At 46.8% G+C, this 21294-nt stretch overlaps 1 protein-coding gene across 1 annotated transcript in view; it reads left to right on the forward strand.

The window, feature by feature from the left end:
• LOC144495277 (trans-2,3-enoyl-CoA reductase-like) overlaps positions 1-18409 on the forward strand; it is a 190555-nt gene extending 172146 nt beyond the window's left edge. The window contains exons 9-12 of the mRNA XM_078215349.1: positions 2866-2923; positions 17096-17181; positions 18132-18177; positions 18282-18409. Coding sequence (XP_078071475.1) covers positions 2866-2923; positions 17096-17181; positions 18132-18177; positions 18282-18409 — 318 coding nt within the window. The remainder of the gene's footprint in view (positions 1-2865; positions 2924-17095; positions 17182-18131; positions 18178-18281) is intronic.
• Positions 18410-21294: the final 2885 nt, after the last annotated feature.

The following is a 21294-nucleotide window of genomic DNA, read 5'->3' on the forward strand; positions in this document are numbered from 1 at the left end:
CACTAGAATAATATGATCATGTTGAGACTTTTAACTGCGGAATAAGGCCTTTCACAAAGAGTAGTGAAGAAAAGAGGAAATTATAATTTAGAATGAGTTAGAATTGTGGATTTTAATTTATCTTTGTTATAATTGCATTCATTTAGTAAACTAGAGTTCCGTTGTTTGCTATTTTAAGTCAGACATTAATGGGCAACACCTTCATTAAAATACTGAAAAAAGGTATTGTGAACAAATGTATTCACACATTTATTACCAAGATTTCACATTTGATTTCAATTCATAACACAGAGACATTTCCCAAAATAATTAAGCTTTATTAAAACGTTCTTGAGATAGAAGGTTTCTGACCTGAATTTTAATCAAAGAGGTGCATTGAACTCCGTTTATGTGATTCATTTTGATCTAAATTAAAAAGAATCAACCAGAGCTATATCTAATGTAAGAAGCATTTTGAATAATACTTGCTGCCACTTGCTGGTTTGAAGATATTTTATTCACTATTATAATGGGTTTCTATGAGCAGGGGCCCATTGAAGTAAAGTTCCAATTCATCTGCTCTGGAGGAAAGCTGACACTCCTGCTATTTTGATGACTCGCTTGGTTGCTGACAAGCTGCTACTTGAGTAGAATCTCTAATATTGCAGAAGGAAAGAATGAATAAAAGAGGAATTCACCTCTTCCAAAGTAGCTATTGCTGTGAAACAGTTTGTTTTGGGCAGGTTAGCAATTTGTATGTCTATTTGTGCAACATGGACTATTAATGTATGATTCTTCCTACTGGACAGACCACAATAAAAAAAAATTCTTGTCACCCCAAAATCAAAAACGTTGAATCCCCGACACTGTAGAAGCAGACCATTTGGCCCATCGAGTTGGCACTGCCTCTTCGACAGAGCATTCCACCCTGGCCCTATTCTTGTAACCCCATGTATTTACCCCCCCTCATTCCCTTAACCTACACATCTTGGGACACTAAGGGGCAATTTAACATGGCCAATCCGCCGAAACTGTACAGGTCACTGAAAGTGGCAATGCAGGTGGAGAAGGTAGTCAAGAAGGCATACGCCATGCTTGCCTTCATCAGCCGGGGTTTTGAGTTTAAAAATTGGCAAGTCATGTTGTTTTATAGAACCTTAGGCCGCACTTGGAATATAGTATTCAATTCTGGTCGCCACACTACCAGAAGGATGTGGAGGCTTTAGAGAGGGTACAGAAAAGATTTACCAGGATGTTGCCTGGTATGGAGGGCATTAGCTATGAGGAGGGGTTGGAGAAACTTGGTTTGTTCTCACTGGAGCGACGAGGTTGAGGGGAGACCTGATAGAAGTCTACAAGATTATGAGAGGCATGGACAGAGTGGATAGTCAGAAGTTTTTTCCCAGGGTGGAAGAGTCAATTACTAGGGGGCATAGGTTTAAGGTGCGAGGAGCAAGGTTTAAAGGAGATGTACGAGGCAGATTTTTTACACAGAGTAGTGGGTGCCTGGAACTCCTTGCCGGGGGAGGTAGTGGAAGCGGATACGGTAGTGACTGTTAAGGGGTGTCTTGACAAGTACATGAATAGGATGGGAATAGAGAGATATGGTCCCCGGAAGAGTCAGGGGTTTTTGTTCAGTCAGGCAGCATGGTTGGTGCAGGCTTGGAGGGCTGAAGGGCCTGTTCCTGTGCTGTAATTTTCTTTGTTCTTTGTTCTTTGGACTGTGGGAGGAAGCTGGAGCACTCAGAGGAGAACATGCAAACTCCACACAGACAGTGACCCAAGGCCAGAATTGAACCTGGTGCTGTGAGGCAGCAGTGCTAACCACTGAGCCACCGTCCCACTATATGCTTCCTTTTACAGGTTCAATGTGAAAAAGACTTCCAAATGACAAAAACAATCCACAGTGTCGTAACGTATTCATAAATTGCTGTTAAATAGATAAAAATAGCTTTTGAAGAACCTGTTTGATCCAAAATGACAATTGATGAAATAATCTTTTGAGGAATAACTGATGATATTTGCTGCTTCCTTGCATTGAAAAAAAATGTTTTGATGCAAGGAAGAAAAACAAAATTTGATGACTGGATTTGAATTTCATTCTGATTTATGTGAAATTCTGACCCCCTCAAAAGATTGTTTTTCCAACATTGCAATGTCGATATTGCTAATCATAAGGTGAATTTAAAGGTGTGTAAAACTGGGTGAGGTGGGGATGTTTCTGATCCAAGGTCTTGTTTCCACAAGGGAGGTTCATACAGTTTGTGTATTTGCATAGGAATGAAAGTGATTTTGTGCTTCTGTAAAAGGGCAAGGTTTATTTACCCTTGCATTAAAAAATAGTGATTATTTTGATATTAAATTTAGATATGTGTCACCATATGGTGCAGTTGGCTTTCATATGTGTAGCATATTAAAAAAGATGAACATTTATGGTTCTTACCCTTGGCATACATTCCAGAAGAAATGCATCATCACAAAGTGGGTGAGTCAAAAGTACAGAATTAGCTCATTAATTTGCTTCAGAGCAAGCTCCTTTTGCCATGATACAGAATGAATAAAATCTTGGTTTTGCCATTTATTTAAATCAATAATTTGTTTTAAAGAGAAAGTTACGATCAAAGCCAGCAATAATGAACGATAAATATTTCTGCCTTTGAAATGGACCATAACTTATGGGAAAGGGATCCCAGAAGTGTCGGCAGAGCCATTTATCAGATCTTAGTCCTGACCTGGATAAATTCTCAATTCAATTCTCAACTCATAGCCCAGTTAAGCCTCCTGCAAATGTGTAAGATACTGAATTCCACTAGTGCATTGGATATGGTTTTATTCATTAATTGATGAGTTATTCAAACCAAGTAATAATTGTCCCCTTCTGTTTAGATCTGTGGAACTGGAAATTACTTTGCAAATGTTGCTGTAGTTCAGATGCATAAAACAGGTAAGTGCAATGTTCACATTTAACTTTTACTCCCTGTAATTAAACTATACTGGCTTGTAATGACTGAGTAGCACACATTTTGGCCCATTTCTGGGTTATTTTAGAAATGCGCTGGGGAATCCCACTCGGAGTTTCCAGGTAAGCATTTGCCCAGCAATTGTCCACAACTGCTAACACATCTAAAGAATTACTCTGCACTGTGAACCATTTGTAAATGCGAATTAAATTGCAAAATTCAGATGGTTCCACGAATGTTAATGAAACCCCTTCTAACTTTTGGGTAACTATTTTAAACAGCCAGGCCCCCACCAACAGATCCCCTAAGGATTCCCCCCCCCCCAACACCCTGCCGGGCCTATACCCCAACCAACCCGACCCCACATTCAAACCCAACCGCCAGTGCCCCACCACAACTTCCAACCATGCCCCCTCCCCCCCCCCCCCACCCCCAGCACCCAGTCCCTGTCCTCTGAACCCTCAACAACCAAACACCCAAATAATATCCACTTACCTCAGACATTTAATTTCTCGCTGGCCTATATTTCACAGGCCTCTTTAGACCTGCCTGCTTTACAGCAGCTGGTGCAGTAGAATTGAGGGATGACCACTTGAATCAGGTGGAGTTGGACTCCACTGGGGCATGTGAGGAGTCTTTTGATGTAGACCCCAGGCAGTTCCAGCCATCAGAGGCAACAGCATAATTGTAAAGGGCAGATAAGGATATATTTATTTATGATAATTCCTGCAGGCCAACTGTTAGACACGAGTCAGAAGTTTTGCTCCCTTTGTCTTTTTCTGTCTGGTTGGAATTGAGTGTTTTACAAATGATCTTGAAGACAGGCAGTCTCAGTGATGGTTCAGTGATAGTTCTTTTGTCTTTGAGCCGAGTCAGAGGGCTTTGGGTTCAACTCCCACTCCAAAGATTTGAGCATATGATCCAGGCTGATAATTCAGTGCAGTACTGTGAGAATGATGCACTGCCAAAGTTTCTCAATTTCAGATTGTGGTGAACCATAGATGGTTATCACTATGGGTACTGAACCATAGATGGTTATCACTAAGGGTACTTGTACATATGTTACTCTTGTTACTGTTGGGGTTAGGGTTGGGGTGTTCCACCTGTTAGCATTGTTCTGTGGTACACTCCGTTTGGCTCCGCCTTCTTATAGGAGTAGAAAGGTCACTGCACTTCCTAGTGATCCTCAGTCTGGGATAGTATTGTTAAGCAGTGTGCTCTATTCTTGTTGCGAATAAAAGTCTTTATTCCCGAGTACGATCTAGCCTCTCGAGTGAATTAATCGCGCATCAATTTTATTCGCAACAAATTTTTGTTCAGAGAAAAAAAAATGGAGCAGATGCTTAAACCTGATCAGCTAACCTTGGATCCGCGTGCCACGGGAGCGTCGAACACTTTCGACCATTGGTTGAAGTGTTTCCAGGATTACATCGACGCCTCGACAGCAGTCCAGACCGTCGCCGACAGATTGCGGGTCCTCCACACAAGGGTGAGCGACACTGTGTATGCAACAATCCGTGATTCCCAAGATTACAGAGGCCATCGAATTACTCAAGAAGCTGTACCATAAACAGCCAAACGAAATCCATGCTCGTCACCTATTAGCCACTTGACGGCGGCAGCCCGGCGAAATGACGGCACAGCACCTGCGCGAACTTCAACAGCTAGCCAGAGCCTGCAATTGCAAGCCGGTGTCAGCTACTCAATATACCAACGATCTGATCCGAGATGCGTTCTTGGCGGGAATCGGCTCATCATATATTCGCCTGCGGCTGCTAGAGCAAGGTAACTTGGATCTGGCCAAGACGGTAGAATTGGCCGATGCGATGGAAACGGCCTCCAGAAGTCTTGAAACCTACCCCACCGACCACGTGGGAACATCGTGGCAAGTACAGCCACTGCCTCAACTGTACCCGGTGGCTCCTCGGAACTGCGCGATCATGCTCTCAACTTCAGACCTGACGGCTGCGGCAGCTGCTGGAGGCCCACGGTGCTATTTCTGTGGATTGGCAAAGCACCCTCGTCAGAGATGTCCGGCCAGGACGGTATTTTGCTCCACTTGTGGGAAGAAAGGGCACTATGCAAAAGTGTGCCGAGCAAAGCCCCCTTCCAAGCCAAGCAGGGCTGCGTGTGACTCCCTAGGATCCGTCTCCTCGTCTCCGGCCTCATCGATGTCTTCCACCACGTGTGATTCACCGGCGCCGCCATTTCTGATGACGACGATGCAAGACACGTGCGACCTGCGGGTGCCGCCGTTTTCAACGCCATCGACCACGTGCGATCTGTGGGCGCAGCCATTTTGATCAACACTGGCCGCAGAAGACCAGCAGGGGTCCTCGTCGTCGACTATCTCAGCTGCCTGCAGTTACACTCGGGATCCAACAGTGGTGTCAATCATCCTGGACCAGGCCAAGCCTCACAGACTCGACAAGTCCATGATGGACATAGAGGTAAACAGGCGCCTAACACATTGTCTGTTTGACAGCGGGAGCACGGAGAGTTTCATCCACCCGGATACAGTGAAACGGTGCGCTCTCCACGTGCAAACTGTCAGGCAGACAATCTCTATGGCGTCGAGGTCCCGATCTGTTATTGTTCTTGGGAGCTGTGTGGTAACCTTAACGGTGTGGGGCACAGTTTACAAGAACTTCAGGCTCCTCGTGTTACCACACCTTTGCGCTCTGGTACTCCTGGGGCTAGACTTTCTGGTCCGCCTGAAGAGTGTGACCCTGCAGTACGATGGGCCACTCCCTTCACTTTCAGTGGGAGAACAGCAGCCTCCAAATTGTCCAGCGTGCTCCACATGCAGTCTCTCGACACTCAAAATTACCCCGTCTTCCCTATTCAAAAATCTCGTGCTAGGCTGCAAGCCCATCGCGACTAAGAGCAGCCGTTACAGCGCTGAGGATCGGATCTTTATTCGATCTGAGGTTCAGCGGCTCCTCAGGGAAGGGATCATTCAACCTAGCACTAGCCCATGGAGAGCACAAGTCGTGGTGGTCAAGACTGGAGACAAGCCCCGGATGGTCATAGACTATAGTCAGACCATTAATAGGTACACGCAGCTGGACGCGTACCCTCTCCCGCGCATATCTGACATGGTCAACCAGATTGCGCAGTACCGGGTGTTCTCCACCAACGACTTGAAGTCAGCCTACCACCTGCTCCCCATTTGCCCAGGGGAGTGGGAAAGGGAGTTGTAGTCCAGAAGTCAGTGAGGGTGGTGAGGTATTGGGGAAGGTATCAGGGTCAAGGGTGGGTACTGGTAGACAGGAAGGTGGGTTGAAGTGTGTCTACTTCAATGCAAGGAGCATCCGGAACATGGTAGATGAACTTGGGGCGTGGATTGGTACTTGGGACTACGATGTTGTGGCCATTACGGAGACGTGGGTAGAACAAGGGCAGGAATGGTTGTTGGACGTTCCGGGGTATAGATGTTTCACTAAGTGTAGGGAAGCTGGTAAAAGAGGTGGAGGAGTGGCATTGTTAATCAAGGATAGTTTAACGGCTGCGGAAAGGGACTTCGTGGGGGATCTGCACACTGAGGTAATATGGGCTGAAGTTAGAAATAGGAAAGGAGCGGTCACGTTGCTAGGAGTTTACTATAGGCCCCCAAATAGTAATAGAGATGTGGAGGAAGAAATTGCTAAGCAGATTATGGATATGTGTGGGGGTCACAGGGTAGTTGTCATGGGGGACTTTAACTTTCCAAATATTGATTGGAACCTTTGTAGGTCAAATAGTTTGGATGGGGCAGTTTTTGTGCAGTGTGTGCGGGAGGGTTTCCTGACACAATATGTGGATGGGCCGACTAGAGGTGAGGCCACATTGGATTTGGTACTGGGAAATGAACCGGGCCAAGTGTTAGATTTGGTTGTGGGAGAGCAATTTGGAGATAGTGACCACAATTCGGTGTCTTTTGTTATTGCAATGGAGAGGGATAGGGCCGTACGGCAGGACAAGGTTTACAATTGGGGGGAGGGGTAATTATGATGCGATTAGGCAAGAATTAGGGGGCATAAGTTGGGAACAGAAACTGTCAGAGAAAGGAACTAATGAAAAGTGGAACTTTTTCAAGGAACAAATACTGGATGTCCTTGATAGGTATGTTCCTGTCAGGCAAGGAGGAAATGGCCGAGTGAGGGAACCATGGTTCACAAAAGAGGTGGAATGTCTTGTGAAAAGGAAGAGGGAAGCTTATGTAGGGATGAGGAAACAAGGTTCAGATGGCTCGATTGAGGGTTACAAGTTAGCAAGGAATGAGCTGAAAAAGGGGCTTAGGAGAGCTAGGAGGGGACATGAGAAGTCCTTGGCGGGTCGGATCAAGGAAAACCCCAAGGCTTTTTACTCTTATGTGAGGAATAAAAGAATGACCAGGGTGAGGTTAGGGCCGGTCAAGGACAGTAGTGGGAACTTGTGTATGGAGTCAGTAGAGATAGGCGAGGTGTTGAATGAATACTTTTCTTCAGTGTTCACCAAGGAGAGGGGCCATGTTTTTGAGGAAGAGAAGGTGTTACAGGCTAATAGGCTGGAGGAAATAGATGTTCGGAGGGAGGATGTCTTGGCAGTTTTGAATAAACTGAAGGTCGATAAGTCCCCTGGGCCTGATGAAATGTATCCTAGGATTCTGTGGGAGGCAAGGGATGAGATTGCAGAGCCTTTGGCGTTGATCTTTGGGTCCTCGCTGTCCACGGGGATGGTGCCAGAGGACTGGAGAATGGCGAATGTTGTTCCTCTGTTTAAGAAAGGGAATAGAAATGACCCTGGTAATTATAGACCGGTTAGTCTTACTTCGGTGGTTGGTAAATTGATGGAAAGGGTCCTTAGGGATGGGATTTACGACCGTTTAGAAAGATGCGGATTAATCCGAGATAGTCAGCACGGATTCGTGAAGGGCAAGTCGTGCCTCACAAATTTGATAGAATTTTTTGAGGAGGTAACTAAGTGTGTTGATGAAGGTAGGGCAGTTGATGTCATATACATGGATTTTAGTAAGGCGTTTGATAAGGTCCCCCATGGTCGGCTTATGATGAAAGTGAGGAGGTGTGGGATAGAGGGAAAGTTGGCCGATTGGATAGGTAACTGGCTGTCTGACCGAAGACAGAGGGTGGTGGTCGATGGAAAATTTTCGGATTGGAGGCAGGTTGCTAGCGGTGTGCCGCAGGGATCAGTGCTTGGTCCTCTGCTCTTTGTGATTTTTATTAATGACTTAGAGGAGGGGGCTGAAGGGTGGATCAGTAAATTTGCTGATGACACCAAGATTGGTGGAGTAGTGGATGAGGTGGAGGGCTGTTGTAGGCTGCAAAGAGACATAGATAGGATGCAAAGCTGGGCTGAAAAATGGCAAATGGAGTTTAACCCTGATAAATGTGAGGTGATTCATTTTGGTAGGACAAATTTAAATGTGGATTACAGGGTCAAAGGTAGGGTTCTGAAGACTGTGGAGGAACAGAGAGATCTTGGGGTCCATATCCACAGATCTCTAAAGGTTGCCAGTCAAGTGGATAGAGCTGTGAAGAAGGCCTATAGTGTGTTAGCTTTTATTAACAGGGGGTTGGAGTTTAAGAGCCGTGGGGTTATGCTGCAACTGTACAGGACCTTGGTGAGACCACATTTGGAATATTGTGTGCAGTTCTGGTCACCTCACTATAAGAAGGATGTGGAAGCGCTGGAAAGAGTGCAGAGGAGATTTACCAGGATGCTGCCTGGTTTGGAGGGTAGGTCATATGAGGAAAGGTTGAGGGAGCTAGGGCTGTTCTCTCTGGAGCGGAGGAGGCTGAGGGGAGACTTGATAGAGGTGTATAAAATAATGAAGGGGATAGATAGAGTGAACGTTCAAAGACTATTTCCTCGGGTGGATGGAGCTATTACAAGGGGGCATAACTATAGGGTTCGTGGTGGGAGATACAGGACGGATATCAGAGGTAGGTTCTTTACGCAGAGAGTGGTTGGGGTGTGGAATGGACTGCCTGCAGTGATAGTGGAGTCAGACACTTTAGAAACATTTAAGCGGTTATTGGATAGGCACATGGAGCACACCAGGATGATAGGGAGTGGGATAGCTTGATCTTGGTTTCAGATAAAGCTCGGCACAACATCGTGGGCCGAAGGGCCTGTTCTGTGCTGTACTGTTCTATGTTCTATGTTTTTAAGACCGAAAATACACGGTCTTTGAGGCGGATGGCCGTCTCTACCACTTCTTAAGAGTCCCTTTCGGCGTCACTAATGGGGTCTCGGTCTTCCAGTGTGAGATGGACCGAATGGTGGACCAAAACGGGCTACGGGCTACCTTCCCGTACCTGGACAACGTCACTATCTGCGGCCATGACCAGCAGGACCACGACGCCAACCTCCAGAAGTTTTTACGCACTGCGTCTCTCCTGAACCTGACCTATAACAGGGAGAAGTGCATATTCAGCAAGCACCGCCCAGCAATCCTCAGATACGTGGTGGAAAACGGGGTCATCGGCCCCGATCCAGACCGTATGCGTCCCCTCCTTGAACTTCCCCTACCCACTATCATCAAAGCACTGAGAAGATGCTTAGGCTTCTTCTCGTACTATGCACAGTGGGTTCCCAATTACGCGGACAAAGCCCGTCCGCTCATAAAGTCTACCTCTTTTCCCCTGACGGCAGAGGCTCGCCTAGCCTTTGAAGGGATAAAAGCTGACATTGCGAAAGCCACGACGCACGCTGTCGATGAGTCCATCCCCTTCCAGGTGGAGAGTGATGCATCTGAATTTGCCCTGGCCGCCACACTTAACCAGGCGGGCAGGCCTGTCGCCATTTTCTCTCGCAGTCTCCAAGGCCCTGAAATTCGGCACTCCTCTGTGGAAAAAGAGGCTCAGGCCATTGTGGAGGCCGTACGGCATTGGCGCCATTATTTGGTTGGTAAATGGTTTACCCTGCTCACGGACCAGCGGTCCGTGGCATTCATGTTCAACAACACGTTAAGGGGAAAAATTAAGAATGATAAAATCTTGAGGTGGAGAATCGAACTCTCCACCTACAACTATGATATCATGTACCGTCCGGGGAAGCTCAATGAGCCCTCAGGTGCCCTGTCTCATGGAACATGTGCCAGTGTGCAGGAGGACCGGCTACAGGCCCTCCACAATGATCTCTGCCATCCGGGGATCACTTGGCTCTTCCATTTTATAAAGGCCCGGAATCTGCCCTACTCCATAGAAGATGTCAGGTCGATAACTCGGAGCTGCCAGGTATGTGCAGCGTGCAAGCCGCACTTCTACCGGCCTGACAGGGCACACCTCATTCAGGCCACTCGCCCTTTTGAACGACTGAGTGTCGATTTCAAGGGCCCCCTTCCTTCGACAGATCGGATTGTGTATTTCCTCAACGTGGTTGACGAGTACTCCCGATTCCCCTTTGCCATTCCCTGTTATGACATGTCCGCTGCCACGGTCATCAAAGCCCTGCGGAGTCTTTTTACCCTGTTCGGATACCCCAGTTATATCCACAGTGATAGGGGTTCGTCATTTATGAGTGACGACTTGAGGCAATACCTGCTCTCAAAAGGAATTGCCTCAAGTAGGACTACGAGTTACAACCCCAGGGGTAACGGGCAGGTCAAAAGAGAAAACGCTACAGTCTGGAAGGCTGTCTTACTGGCGTTAAGGTCTAGGGGTCTTCCAGTCTCCCGTTGGCAAGAGGTACTTTCTGATGCGCTCCATTCAATCCGGTCCCTCCTGTGTATGGCAACCAATGCTACCCCACATGAGCGGATGTTTACCTTCCCTAGGAAGTCTTCCTCTGGGACCTCACTGCTGTCTTGGTTGACGTACTCAGGACCTGTCCTCCTGCGGCAGCATGTTAGGGCCCGCAAGTCCGACCCTTTGGTTGAACAGGTCCATCTCCTCCACGCCAACCCTCAATATGCCTCTGTGGCATATCCTGACGGGCGAGAGGACACGGTCTCGATCAGAGATCTGGCGCCTGCAGGGGACCTGGAAACCCCCATCACTCCCGCACCCCTGGTTATGATTCCTTTGCCCATTCTCTCCCCTCCTGACACGGCGCGGGCAGCATCGGGGCCTCCACTTAATCCTCTTACTCCCGTGTGCAGCTTGCCTGAGTCCAGGAGATTGTCGCCACCTCGAGGTCCACAGGTGCGTGAGGAACTGGAGGAGTCACTGGACACCACCTTGGAGAGAGGGACACCACGGTCACCAGAACCGGCACTGCCGCCAGTGCTGCGGAGGTCGCAGAGACGGTGCGGACCTCCGATACGACTGAACTTGTGAACATATGGACAGTTCGTATTGTTTTTTTTTTACCCCACCGGCCTTTGTTTTTCAAGGAGGGGTGAATGTGGTGAACCATAGATGGTTACCACTATGGGTACTTGTACATATGTTACTCTTGTTACTGTTGGGGTTAGGGTTGGGGTGTTCCACCTGTTAGCATTGTTCTGTGGTACACTCTGTTTGGCTCCGCCTTCTTATAGGAGTATAAAGGTCACTGCACTTCCTAGTGACCCTTTAGTCTGGGATAGTATTGTTAAGCAGTGTGCTCTATTCTTGTTGCGAAGAAAAGCCTTTATTTCCCGAGTGTGATCTAGCCTCTCGAGTGAATTAATCGCGCATCACAGATACAACATTAAGTTGTGGAAAGTAGTGGTAATTCCACCAGACTAGTCATCCAACGGCCCTGGCTAATGCTGTGGAGACACAGGTTTGAATCCCACCACAACAGTTGGTAGAATTTAAATTCAGTTAATAAATTTGCAATTAAAAAGCTCGTCTCTTAATAGTGATCATAAGTCAATTGTCACTAATGGTTCGCTAATGCGTCCAAGAGGTGCTGTGTGTGATCTGCAGCAAAATAATTATTAATGACCACAATCTGTAACCTGATGGCCCGGCATGTCCCCCATTCTACCATTACTACCAAGCCAGGGGATCAACCCTGGTGCAATAAAGAGTGCAGAAGGAGTGCTCCAGGAGCAGCACCAGACATACCTAAAAATTAATTACTTGCCAACTTGGTGATGCTACAACAAAGGACTACTTGTGCGCCAAACTGTGAAAGTAGCATGTGATAAACAGAGCTAAATGATCCGACAACTGATGGATCAGATCTAAGCTCTGCAGACCAGCCACATCCAGTATTCTGGCAATATAGTACTGAAGGCATGTGCTCCAGAATTGACTACACTTTTAGCCAAGCTGTTCCAGTATAGTTACAACACTGGCCTCTACCCAGCAATGTGAAAAACTGCCCAGAAAAAGCAGGACAAATCCAAACTGGCCAATTGCCACTCCATCAATCTGCTATCACTCATCAACAAACTGATGGAAGGAGTTGTCAACAGTGTAATCACGCGGAACTTGCTCAGAAATAACCTGATCACTGATGCTCAGTTTGGATCCTGCCAGGGCCACTCAGCTCTTGTCCTCATTGCAGCTTTGTTTCAAACATAGACAAATGTGCTGAACTCCAGAGGTGAGGTGAGAGTGATTGCCCTTAACACCTTAACATCAAGGTATTTAATTGAGTATCACATCAAGCCCCAACATACTGGAGATTCATGGGAATCAAGGAGAAAACTCTTCACTGGTTAGAGACATACCAAGCACAAAAGAAGATGGTTGTGTTTGTTTGAGGTCAGTCATCTCAGTGCCAGGACATCACTGAGAGATAGCCTCAGGGTAGTGTCCTCGGCCTAACCATCTTTAGCTGCTTCAACATCGTTCCTCCATTCATAAGGTCATAATGTTCAATACCATTCGGGACTCCTCAGAAACTGAAGCAGTCCATATCCAAATGTAGCAGGACAAAGAGAACATTCAGACTTGGGCTGATAATGGCAAGTAACATAAACACCACACAAGTAGCAGATAATATCCATCTCCAACAAAAGCGAATCTAAGCATCACCCCTTGAGATTCAATGGCATGACCATATCTGAATTCCCCATTATCAACATCCTGAGTGTTACCATTGGTCAGAAACTCAACTAGACAAGCCATGGTGGGCAGCATGGTGGCACAGTAATTAATACTGCTGCCTCACAGTGACAGGGACCTGGGTTCAAATCTGGCCTTGGGTGATTGTCTGTGTGAAGTTTGCATGTTCTTCCGTGTCTATATGGGTTTCCTTCGGGTGCTCCAGTTTCCTCCAACAGTCCAAAGATGTGCAGGTTAGGTGGGTTGGCCATGCAAAATTGTTCCTTAGTACCTTAGGATGTATAAGTTAGGGAGAGATTAGAGGGGTAAATACGTGGGGTTATGGCGATAGGGCCTGGATAGGATGCTCTGTCAGAGTGTCAGTGCAGACATGATGAGATGAATGGTCTCCTTCTGCATTGTTGAGATTCTACGATTCCATATTGATACTGTGGCTCCAAGAGCAGGCCAAAGACTGGGAATTTTGTGATGAGTAACTCACCAACTGACTCAAAGAACAAGGAATAAAGAAACGTGCAGCACAGGAATAGGCTTTTCAGCCCTCCAAGCCCATGCTGATCATAATGCCCTAGCTAAACTAAAAAAAAACCTTCTGCCCTTACTCAGTCCATATCTCTCTATTCCTTCCCTATTCATATCCCCATCTAGATGCCTCTTAAATGTTTCTAATGTGCCTGCTTCCACCACCTCCTCTGGCAGCATGTTGCAGGCACCCATCACTCTGTGTGTGAAAAACTTCCCCTGCACATCTCCCTTTAACTTTCCCCCTCTCATCTTGAATCTGTGTGCCCTTGTAATTGACACTTCCATCCTTAGAAAAAGTCTCTGACTATCCACCCTGTCTATGCCTCTCATAACTTTGTAGACCTCTATAAGGTCTCCCCTCAATCTCTGTCTTTCCAGTGTAAAAAAATCCTGGTTTATTCAACCTCTCCTTACAGTCAACACTCTCGAGACCAGGCAACATCCTGGTGAACCTCCTTTGCACTCTCTCCAAAGCCTTCACGTCCTTCTGGTAGTGTGGTGACCAGAACTGCACACAATACACCAAATGCAGCCGAACCAAGGTTTATATAGTTGCAACATGATTTCCCAACTCTGTACTCAATGCCCCGGCTGATGAAGGCAAGCATGCCACATGCTTTCTTAATCGCCTTGGCCATCTGTGTTGCTACTTTCAGGGAACTGCGGATCTGCATGCCCAGATCACTCTGTATCTTAATATTCCTAAGGGTTCTGCAATTGATAGTAAAATTCACACTTCAATTTGATCCTCCAAAATGCATCACCTCACGTTCGTCCAGGTTAAACTGCCATTTCTGTGTCCAAGTCTCCAATCTATTTATATCCTATTGTATCCTCTGACAATCCCTGGAACAGTCAGCAACTCCACCAATCTTCATGTCATCCATGAATTTACGAATCAGACCACCCACATTTTCCTCCAGATCGTTCATATACACTACAACCAACAGAGGTCCCGGCACTGATCCCTGCAGAACACCACTAATTACTGATCTTCATTCTGAAAAACACCCTTCCACCGCTACTTTCTGTCTTCTCTAACCAAGCCTGTTCTGTATCCATCTAGCCAGGTGATTTTAGTTCTTCTACCAGTCTGCCATGTGGGATCTTGTCAAACGCCTTACTAAAGTCCATATAAACTACATCCACAGCCCTTCCCTCATCAATTATCTTTGTCACCTCTTCAAAAAACTCAATCAAGTTGGTGAGACATGTAAAAAACCATGCTGCCCGTCACTAACTAGTCCATTTTCCTCCAAATGTGCATATATCCTGTTTCTCAGTATCTTCTCCAAAAGCTTCCCCACCACTGATGTCAGGTTCACCAGCCGACAATTTCATGATTATCCTGCTTCCTTTCTTAAACAAGAGAACAACATTCGCTATTCTCCAGTCCTCTGGAACCTCACCTGTAGTCAAAGAAGATTTGAAGATATCTGTTAAGACCCCAGCTATTTCTCCCCATGCCTCCTGCAGTAACCTGGGATAGATCTCATCCAGCCCGGGGACTTGTCTACCTTAATGCAATTTAGGATACTCAACACGTCCTTCTTTGATATATTGACATTCTCAAGCACATTCACACACCTATGCCTGACCTCAACCGTCATATCCTTCTCCTTGGTGAATACCAATACAAGGTACTCATTAAGGATCTCACCCACTTCCTGTGGCTCGAAGCATAACTTCCCTCCATTGTCCTTGAGTGGGCCTACTCTTTCTCTTGCTACTCTCTTACTCCGAATATATGCATAAACAACCTTGGGATTCTCCTTGACCCTGTTTGCTAAAGACTTTCATGGCCCCTTTTAGCCCTCCTAATTCCACGTTCAAGTTCCTTCCTACTTTCATTGTACTCCTCATGGGCTTCATCAGTCCTTAGGTGCCTAGACCTATCGTAAGCTTCCTTTTCCCTTTCAACCAAGCTTACAATTTCCCTTGTCATCCATGGTTCCTGAGTCCTTCCCAAAGCCTGTCCACCATCTACAAAGTACAATTCAGGAGCATGATGGAATACTTTCCACTTGCCTGGATGACTGCAGCTCCAACAATCAAGAAGCTTGGCACCATCCAGGACAAAGCATCCAGCTTGACTGACACCCCTTCCACCATCTTCATTGTCCACTCCCTCCACCAGCCATAAGCAGTGGCAGCCGTGTGTACCATCTGCAAGATGCACTGCAGCATATCCCCAAGGCGAGTTCGACAGCACCTTCCAAACCCATGACCACCACAGTCAGGAAGGACAACAGGCACGTGAGAACATCTCCATCTGGAATTTCCTTCCAAGCCATTATGACTTGGATCGATATCGCTGTTCCTTCACTGTTGCTGGTCAAAATCATAGAATTCTTCCAGCGTGGAAGGATGCCATTCAGCCCATCAAATCTGCACCGACTCTCTGACAAAGAACAAAGAACAAAGAACAGTACAGCACAGGAAACAGGCCCTTCGGCCCTCCAAGCCTGTGTCGCTCCTTGGTCCAACTAGACCATTCTTTTGTATCCCTCCATTCCCAGACTGCTCATGTGACTTTCCAGGTAAGTCTTAAACGATGCCAGCGTGTCTGCCTCCACCACCCTACTTGGCAGCGCATTCCAGGCCCCCACCACTCTCTGTGTAAAAAACGTCCCTCTGATATCTGAGTTATACCTCGCCCCTCTCACCTTGAGCCCGTGAACCCTCGTGATCGTCACCTCCGACCTGGGAAAAAGCTTCCCACTGTTCACCCTTCATAATTTTGTACACCTCTGTTAGGTCTCCTCTCATTCTCTGTCTTTCAAGGGAGAACAAGCCCAATTTACCCAATCTCTCCTAATAGCTAAGACCCTCCATACCAGGCAACATCCTGGTAAACCTTCTCTGCACTCTCTCTAAAGCCTCCACATCCTTCTGGTAGTGCGGCGACCAGAACTCGACGCAGTACTCCAAATGTGGCCTAACCAGCGTTCTATACAGCTGCAACATCAGACTCCAGCTTTTATACTCCATACCCCATCCTATAAAGGCAAGAGTATCTTACCCAGGCTCTCTCCCCTGCCCTATGGCTGATCCATCTAACCTACAGATCTTGGGACACTAAGAGGCAATTTAGCATGACCAATCCACTTAACCTGCACATGTTTGGGCTGTGGGAGGGAACCAATGCACCCGGAGGAAACCCACACAGGCACAGAGAGAACATGCAAACTCCACACAGACAGACACCCAAGGCCAGAATTGAACCCAGATCCTTGGCGCTGTGAGACAGCAATTGGGCCACCATGCCGAAATTCCCTTCTTAACAGCACTGAGGGCGTACCGACGCCACATGGACTGCAGGTGTTTACCACCATCTTCATAAGCGCAATTGGATTTGGGCATGAAATGCTGACCTAGCCAGCAACATCCGCATTTCATGAAAGAATAAAAGAAAACTGATCCAGTTCGTTCTTGACATTACTTTGAAGAAGAGCAGTCTTGTTGAAGTCATGACCTATATTTTATTACTCAACCAATGTCATTAAATCAGTTTATCTGTTCTATATGTCATAGCTGTTTGTAGGATCTTATTGTGTACATCATGGCTGCCATGTTGCTACATTGCAATTTTGATTGCAAGATCACAACATTGGCTCTAAAGTGATTTCAGACAAGAAATATATTATTTATATGCAATTTATTTAGTGTTAATTGTCGTAACATCTGTATTTTGCTTTCCTTGAGGTACAAAGACTCATTTTGTGAGGCCTACATATAATCCCTTCACATGGCTTTTCAAACTGGTTTCCTGCCCCAACTACACATATGAGGTAATTAATTATTTTGTTTCAGTGTTTCGAGTAATTTGACTGACTGCTTCAGACTGACTTTAATAACATTGTATGACAAACCCATGCAGCATATCTTCACAATATATACATTTGTAAAATATTCTAATTGCCATGCAAAATTAATCTGAGAAGCATAAAGCACCAAAGAGTGGCAGAGGCAAACTCCTGAAAGCAAGGAAAATCTATCTGTTACACATTGCACAGCTTGAAGTCCCACTGCTCCTTGCAGACAGTTTTGAATTCTGGATCTGGGATTGTAAAGAAACATTTCACATCCAACATTTGAACAGAGCAAATGTGAGAAGAATGGTGTGAGCAACAAATGATCTCACCCACACAGGGCAGCAAGGTGGCACAGTGCTTAGCACTGCTACCTCACAACGCCAGGGACCCGGGTTCATTTCTGGCCTTGGGTGACTGACTGTGAAGTTTGCACGTTCTCTTGTGTCTGCATGGGTTTCCTCCCACAATACAATGATGTGCAGATTATGTGGATTGACCATGCTAAATTGTCCCTTAGTGTCCCAAGACGTATAAATTAGGGGGATTAGTGGTGTAAATATGTGGGATTATGGGAATGGGGCTCGAGTGGGATTGTTGTCAGAGAGTCAATGCAGGGTCAATGAGCCTGGTGGCAGCCTTTGGCACTGTAGGGATCCTATGACTCTATGATATTGCCAATACCTGAACAAATGCCTTCGGGGCAGGAATGTTCAGTATAATGCATCCTTAAATGGCTTTCCTTCAATGCCCTACTCAATCCACTTTAAAATTAGTTTGGGGAGACAAGAAGTAGAAAAATTGGACTTCTGTCTTTATCAGGTACGGCAGCAGAAAAAGTTGTATCTGTGTTCCTTGGAAAATTTGAAAAACATTAATATCAGTAGATCAGCTTTATGATCTAATACGTGCTCTTATATTTGCTGCAGATGGGAACTTGGATTAGCTTCACCATAATGAGCCAAACACTTCCAGGTAAAACACAAAACTATTCACTTACAGTATCAATGGATTAAAATACATTTTCATGCTGGAAAGAGATGCACATGTCAATAATCTTAATTTTGTTTTCCTTTTAGTTGCGGTCTTTGCCCTGATGGTATCTCTCCAGCTGATTTTCTGGGCTCAGAGAAAGCATTGCAAATATCAGAAAGATTTTAAAAATTATCCCAGCTACAGAACAGCTATGATTCCATTTATATTGTAAGAGTTTGAAGTCAGTGGTGCTGATCTTGACTTTGTGTGATTGTTCAAATTGGTGACTATAAATCAGTAGCCAATTTTACATCTTTCCAGGTGGATTTCAATCCAAATAAAATGGGGAATAACTACAAGAGGGGCCAGAGATTGCTGGGAAAATGAACCATTTAAATTGTGCAAATGGAAAAACTCCATGAAACACGAGGAATTTGAGAACGCTGCCATTTTTGCCAAGATAATAGCAAAGTGGAGCAAATTCTCTCAGGAACTTCTGGAAATTTGCAGTTCATGGGTATGTCTTCCTTGCCATAATTTGCCAAATGATTTACACACTAGGCAGGACTTTTTGTGGAGAAGCACCTGGAATTTCCCTTCCAATCCATTCACCATCCTGACTTAGCCCGTTCCTTCTCTATCACAGGGTCAAAATCCTGGAATTCTGCCTCCATCAGCGCTCGTGGGTGTACCTACACCACATGGACTGCAGTAGTCTAAGAAGGCAGCTCACTACCTCCTTCTGAAGGGTAATGAGGGATGGACAATAAATGCTGGTCTAGCCAGTGATGCCCACATCCCATAAGTGAATATTAATACAAACCAGTGGTGAGGTTACCCATGCTCAGTATTATTATAGAGAAAAGTAGCAGCAACTTCCGACATTTTGACTTTAGAGAGACCTTATTCTCGTCCATTGGGTGATCTGTAACAATCCTCATGAATAGACATAGCATTGAAATAATTGCACTGGTGTGAACTTGAGTTACTTTTCCCACTAATTCAAAATAAATAAAATAATTCAGAACCCACTTTATAAAACCATTATCCATTTAATTCATCTTGAAACCATCAAAATAAATACACTCACAGTCTGTTTGACAGCATGTTGCTCCTGGCTCATAAGAAAACCTGGAAATTATCTTTTAAACCATGCTTCTGGTTCCAAATCCATGTTGCGACAGGTTTTCCAGGGCAAGGAACTGATGTTGTTCCCTCACTAAGGTCTGAGCTTGAAATTGCAGATTTAGCCTTGAAGATAATCATTCACCTTGATGTGAAAATTTAAAACAGGAAGCCACTTTCTTCCTGCCGGTGTTCAGCTAAGTTATTCGAGACAATGGGCCCGATTTTACCATTTTCATTCTGAGTGTCGAATCTGGGCATGGTACAGATCCGACTTAGAAATCCGCTTACAGGCGCCCCCATACGCTCTCAGCCATCTCCAGTCCCATTCGCGCTGTGGGTGGGGCTTAGCGCTGTCGGAACGATAGGAGCTCTGAACTGCGCATGCGCAGTGAGAAAAAAATGGAAAAAGCACGCCAGTTTTGGTTTACTTCCAAGCCGCAAAAAGAAAGCGGCCCGGGAGCGAAAAGCGGGAGCGAGGGTGTATCTTGGGGCGGGGGGGTGGGTGCACATGGATCTCTGGTGGGGGGGGAGCAGATGGATCTCTGGTAGGGGTTTGGGGGTGCAGGGGGGTCCGCTGCCACTCTGTGGGTGATCGGTGGGGGGGAGGGGGCAGGGGTGGCGATCAGTCTGGGTAGCGGGGGGTGGTGGATAAGGGGGACAGTGATGTGTGTGTGTGTCCCTTATTCACCCTCCCCCACTACCCAGACCGATCGCCACCCCTGCCCCCCTTCCCACCCCACTGATCGTCCGCAGAGTGGCAGCGGACCCTCCTGCCCCCCCACCAGAGATCCATCTGCCCCCCCCACCAGAGATCCATCTGCCCCCCCTCCCCAAGATACATCTTACCCGCCTCCCTCCTCCCTGCCCCCCAAGACAACGATCTGGCCTCACTCCCTCCCCCAAATCACCCAAGACAACGATCTGGCCTCACTCCCTCCCCCACCCCCCACTCAAGACAACAATCTGGCCTCACTCCCTCCCTCCCACAGAAAATGGTCTGGCCTCACTCCCCCCACCCACTGTACAACGGTCCGGCTCACTCCCCCACCAGACGACGATCTGGCCTCACTCTCCCCCCACACCGACAACAATCTTGCCTCACTCCCTCCCCCCCACCCCCCCAGAGAATGGTCTGGCCTCACTCTCCCGCCCCTCCAGAGGAACATCTGACCCGCCTCCTCCCCCCCACCACCAGTCAACGATCAGCCCCCCCCCCCACCACCAGACAACAATTGGCCCTCCCCCCCGCCAGAGATACATCTGACCCGCGTCCTCCTCCTCTCCCCCCTCGCAACCAGACAATGATCTGATCTCACTCCCCTCCTCCTCCCTCCAACCAGAGAATCATCTGACCCGCCTCCTTCTTCCCCCCCACCACTGATCTGTGTCAGAGAGCCATTGGGTGGTAAAGGGGGAAATGCTGATAGAGTTGGGTGAGCAGTTCATTAATTCAATTTAAATGCATGCAAATGCATTTAAATCATCGTTGCTCCTGATTTGGGCGCGGAACGAATCCCCGCCATTCGCAGGTCTCGGTAAAGTGGCGGTCTGCGCGGAGGCGGGTGCAGATCGCGATAAAGGCCTCACACCCGACTTTACCAGGTTTTCGCACCTGAAAACGGGTGCAAATTGTTGGTAAAATCGGGCCCAATGTGTTAATATTTGGACATAACAGGAGAAAAGTGGGATTGGGCAAGGCCAGCGACACCTGTTAGTTTATGGTCAAACTGCCTAGTTTGCATCAGGTGGGGGCAGTTAAAATTGGGTTCATGGCCCTTTTTGTGCTTCCCCCTTGTCAAAAGAAATTATTTCCCAGACCTACCACTATAAATCTGACAGCCATCATGTTGAGCCCCGTCTAAGCTGACTCAGGTTGCCATCAACTCAGGGAAGTAACTGAAGCTCAGTAAGTCAGGAGAGGAGAGAAGACATTGCATTCTACCTTTCCAAAGTGGGCATGTGATTTTGTCAGAATGGTGGTCTGGGTGC

This window comes from Mustelus asterias, chromosome 6 (assembly GCF_964213995.1).
Source record: "Mustelus asterias chromosome 6, sMusAst1.hap1.1, whole genome shotgun sequence".
Lineage (NCBI taxonomy): Eukaryota > Metazoa > Chordata > Chondrichthyes > Carcharhiniformes > Triakidae > Mustelus > Mustelus asterias.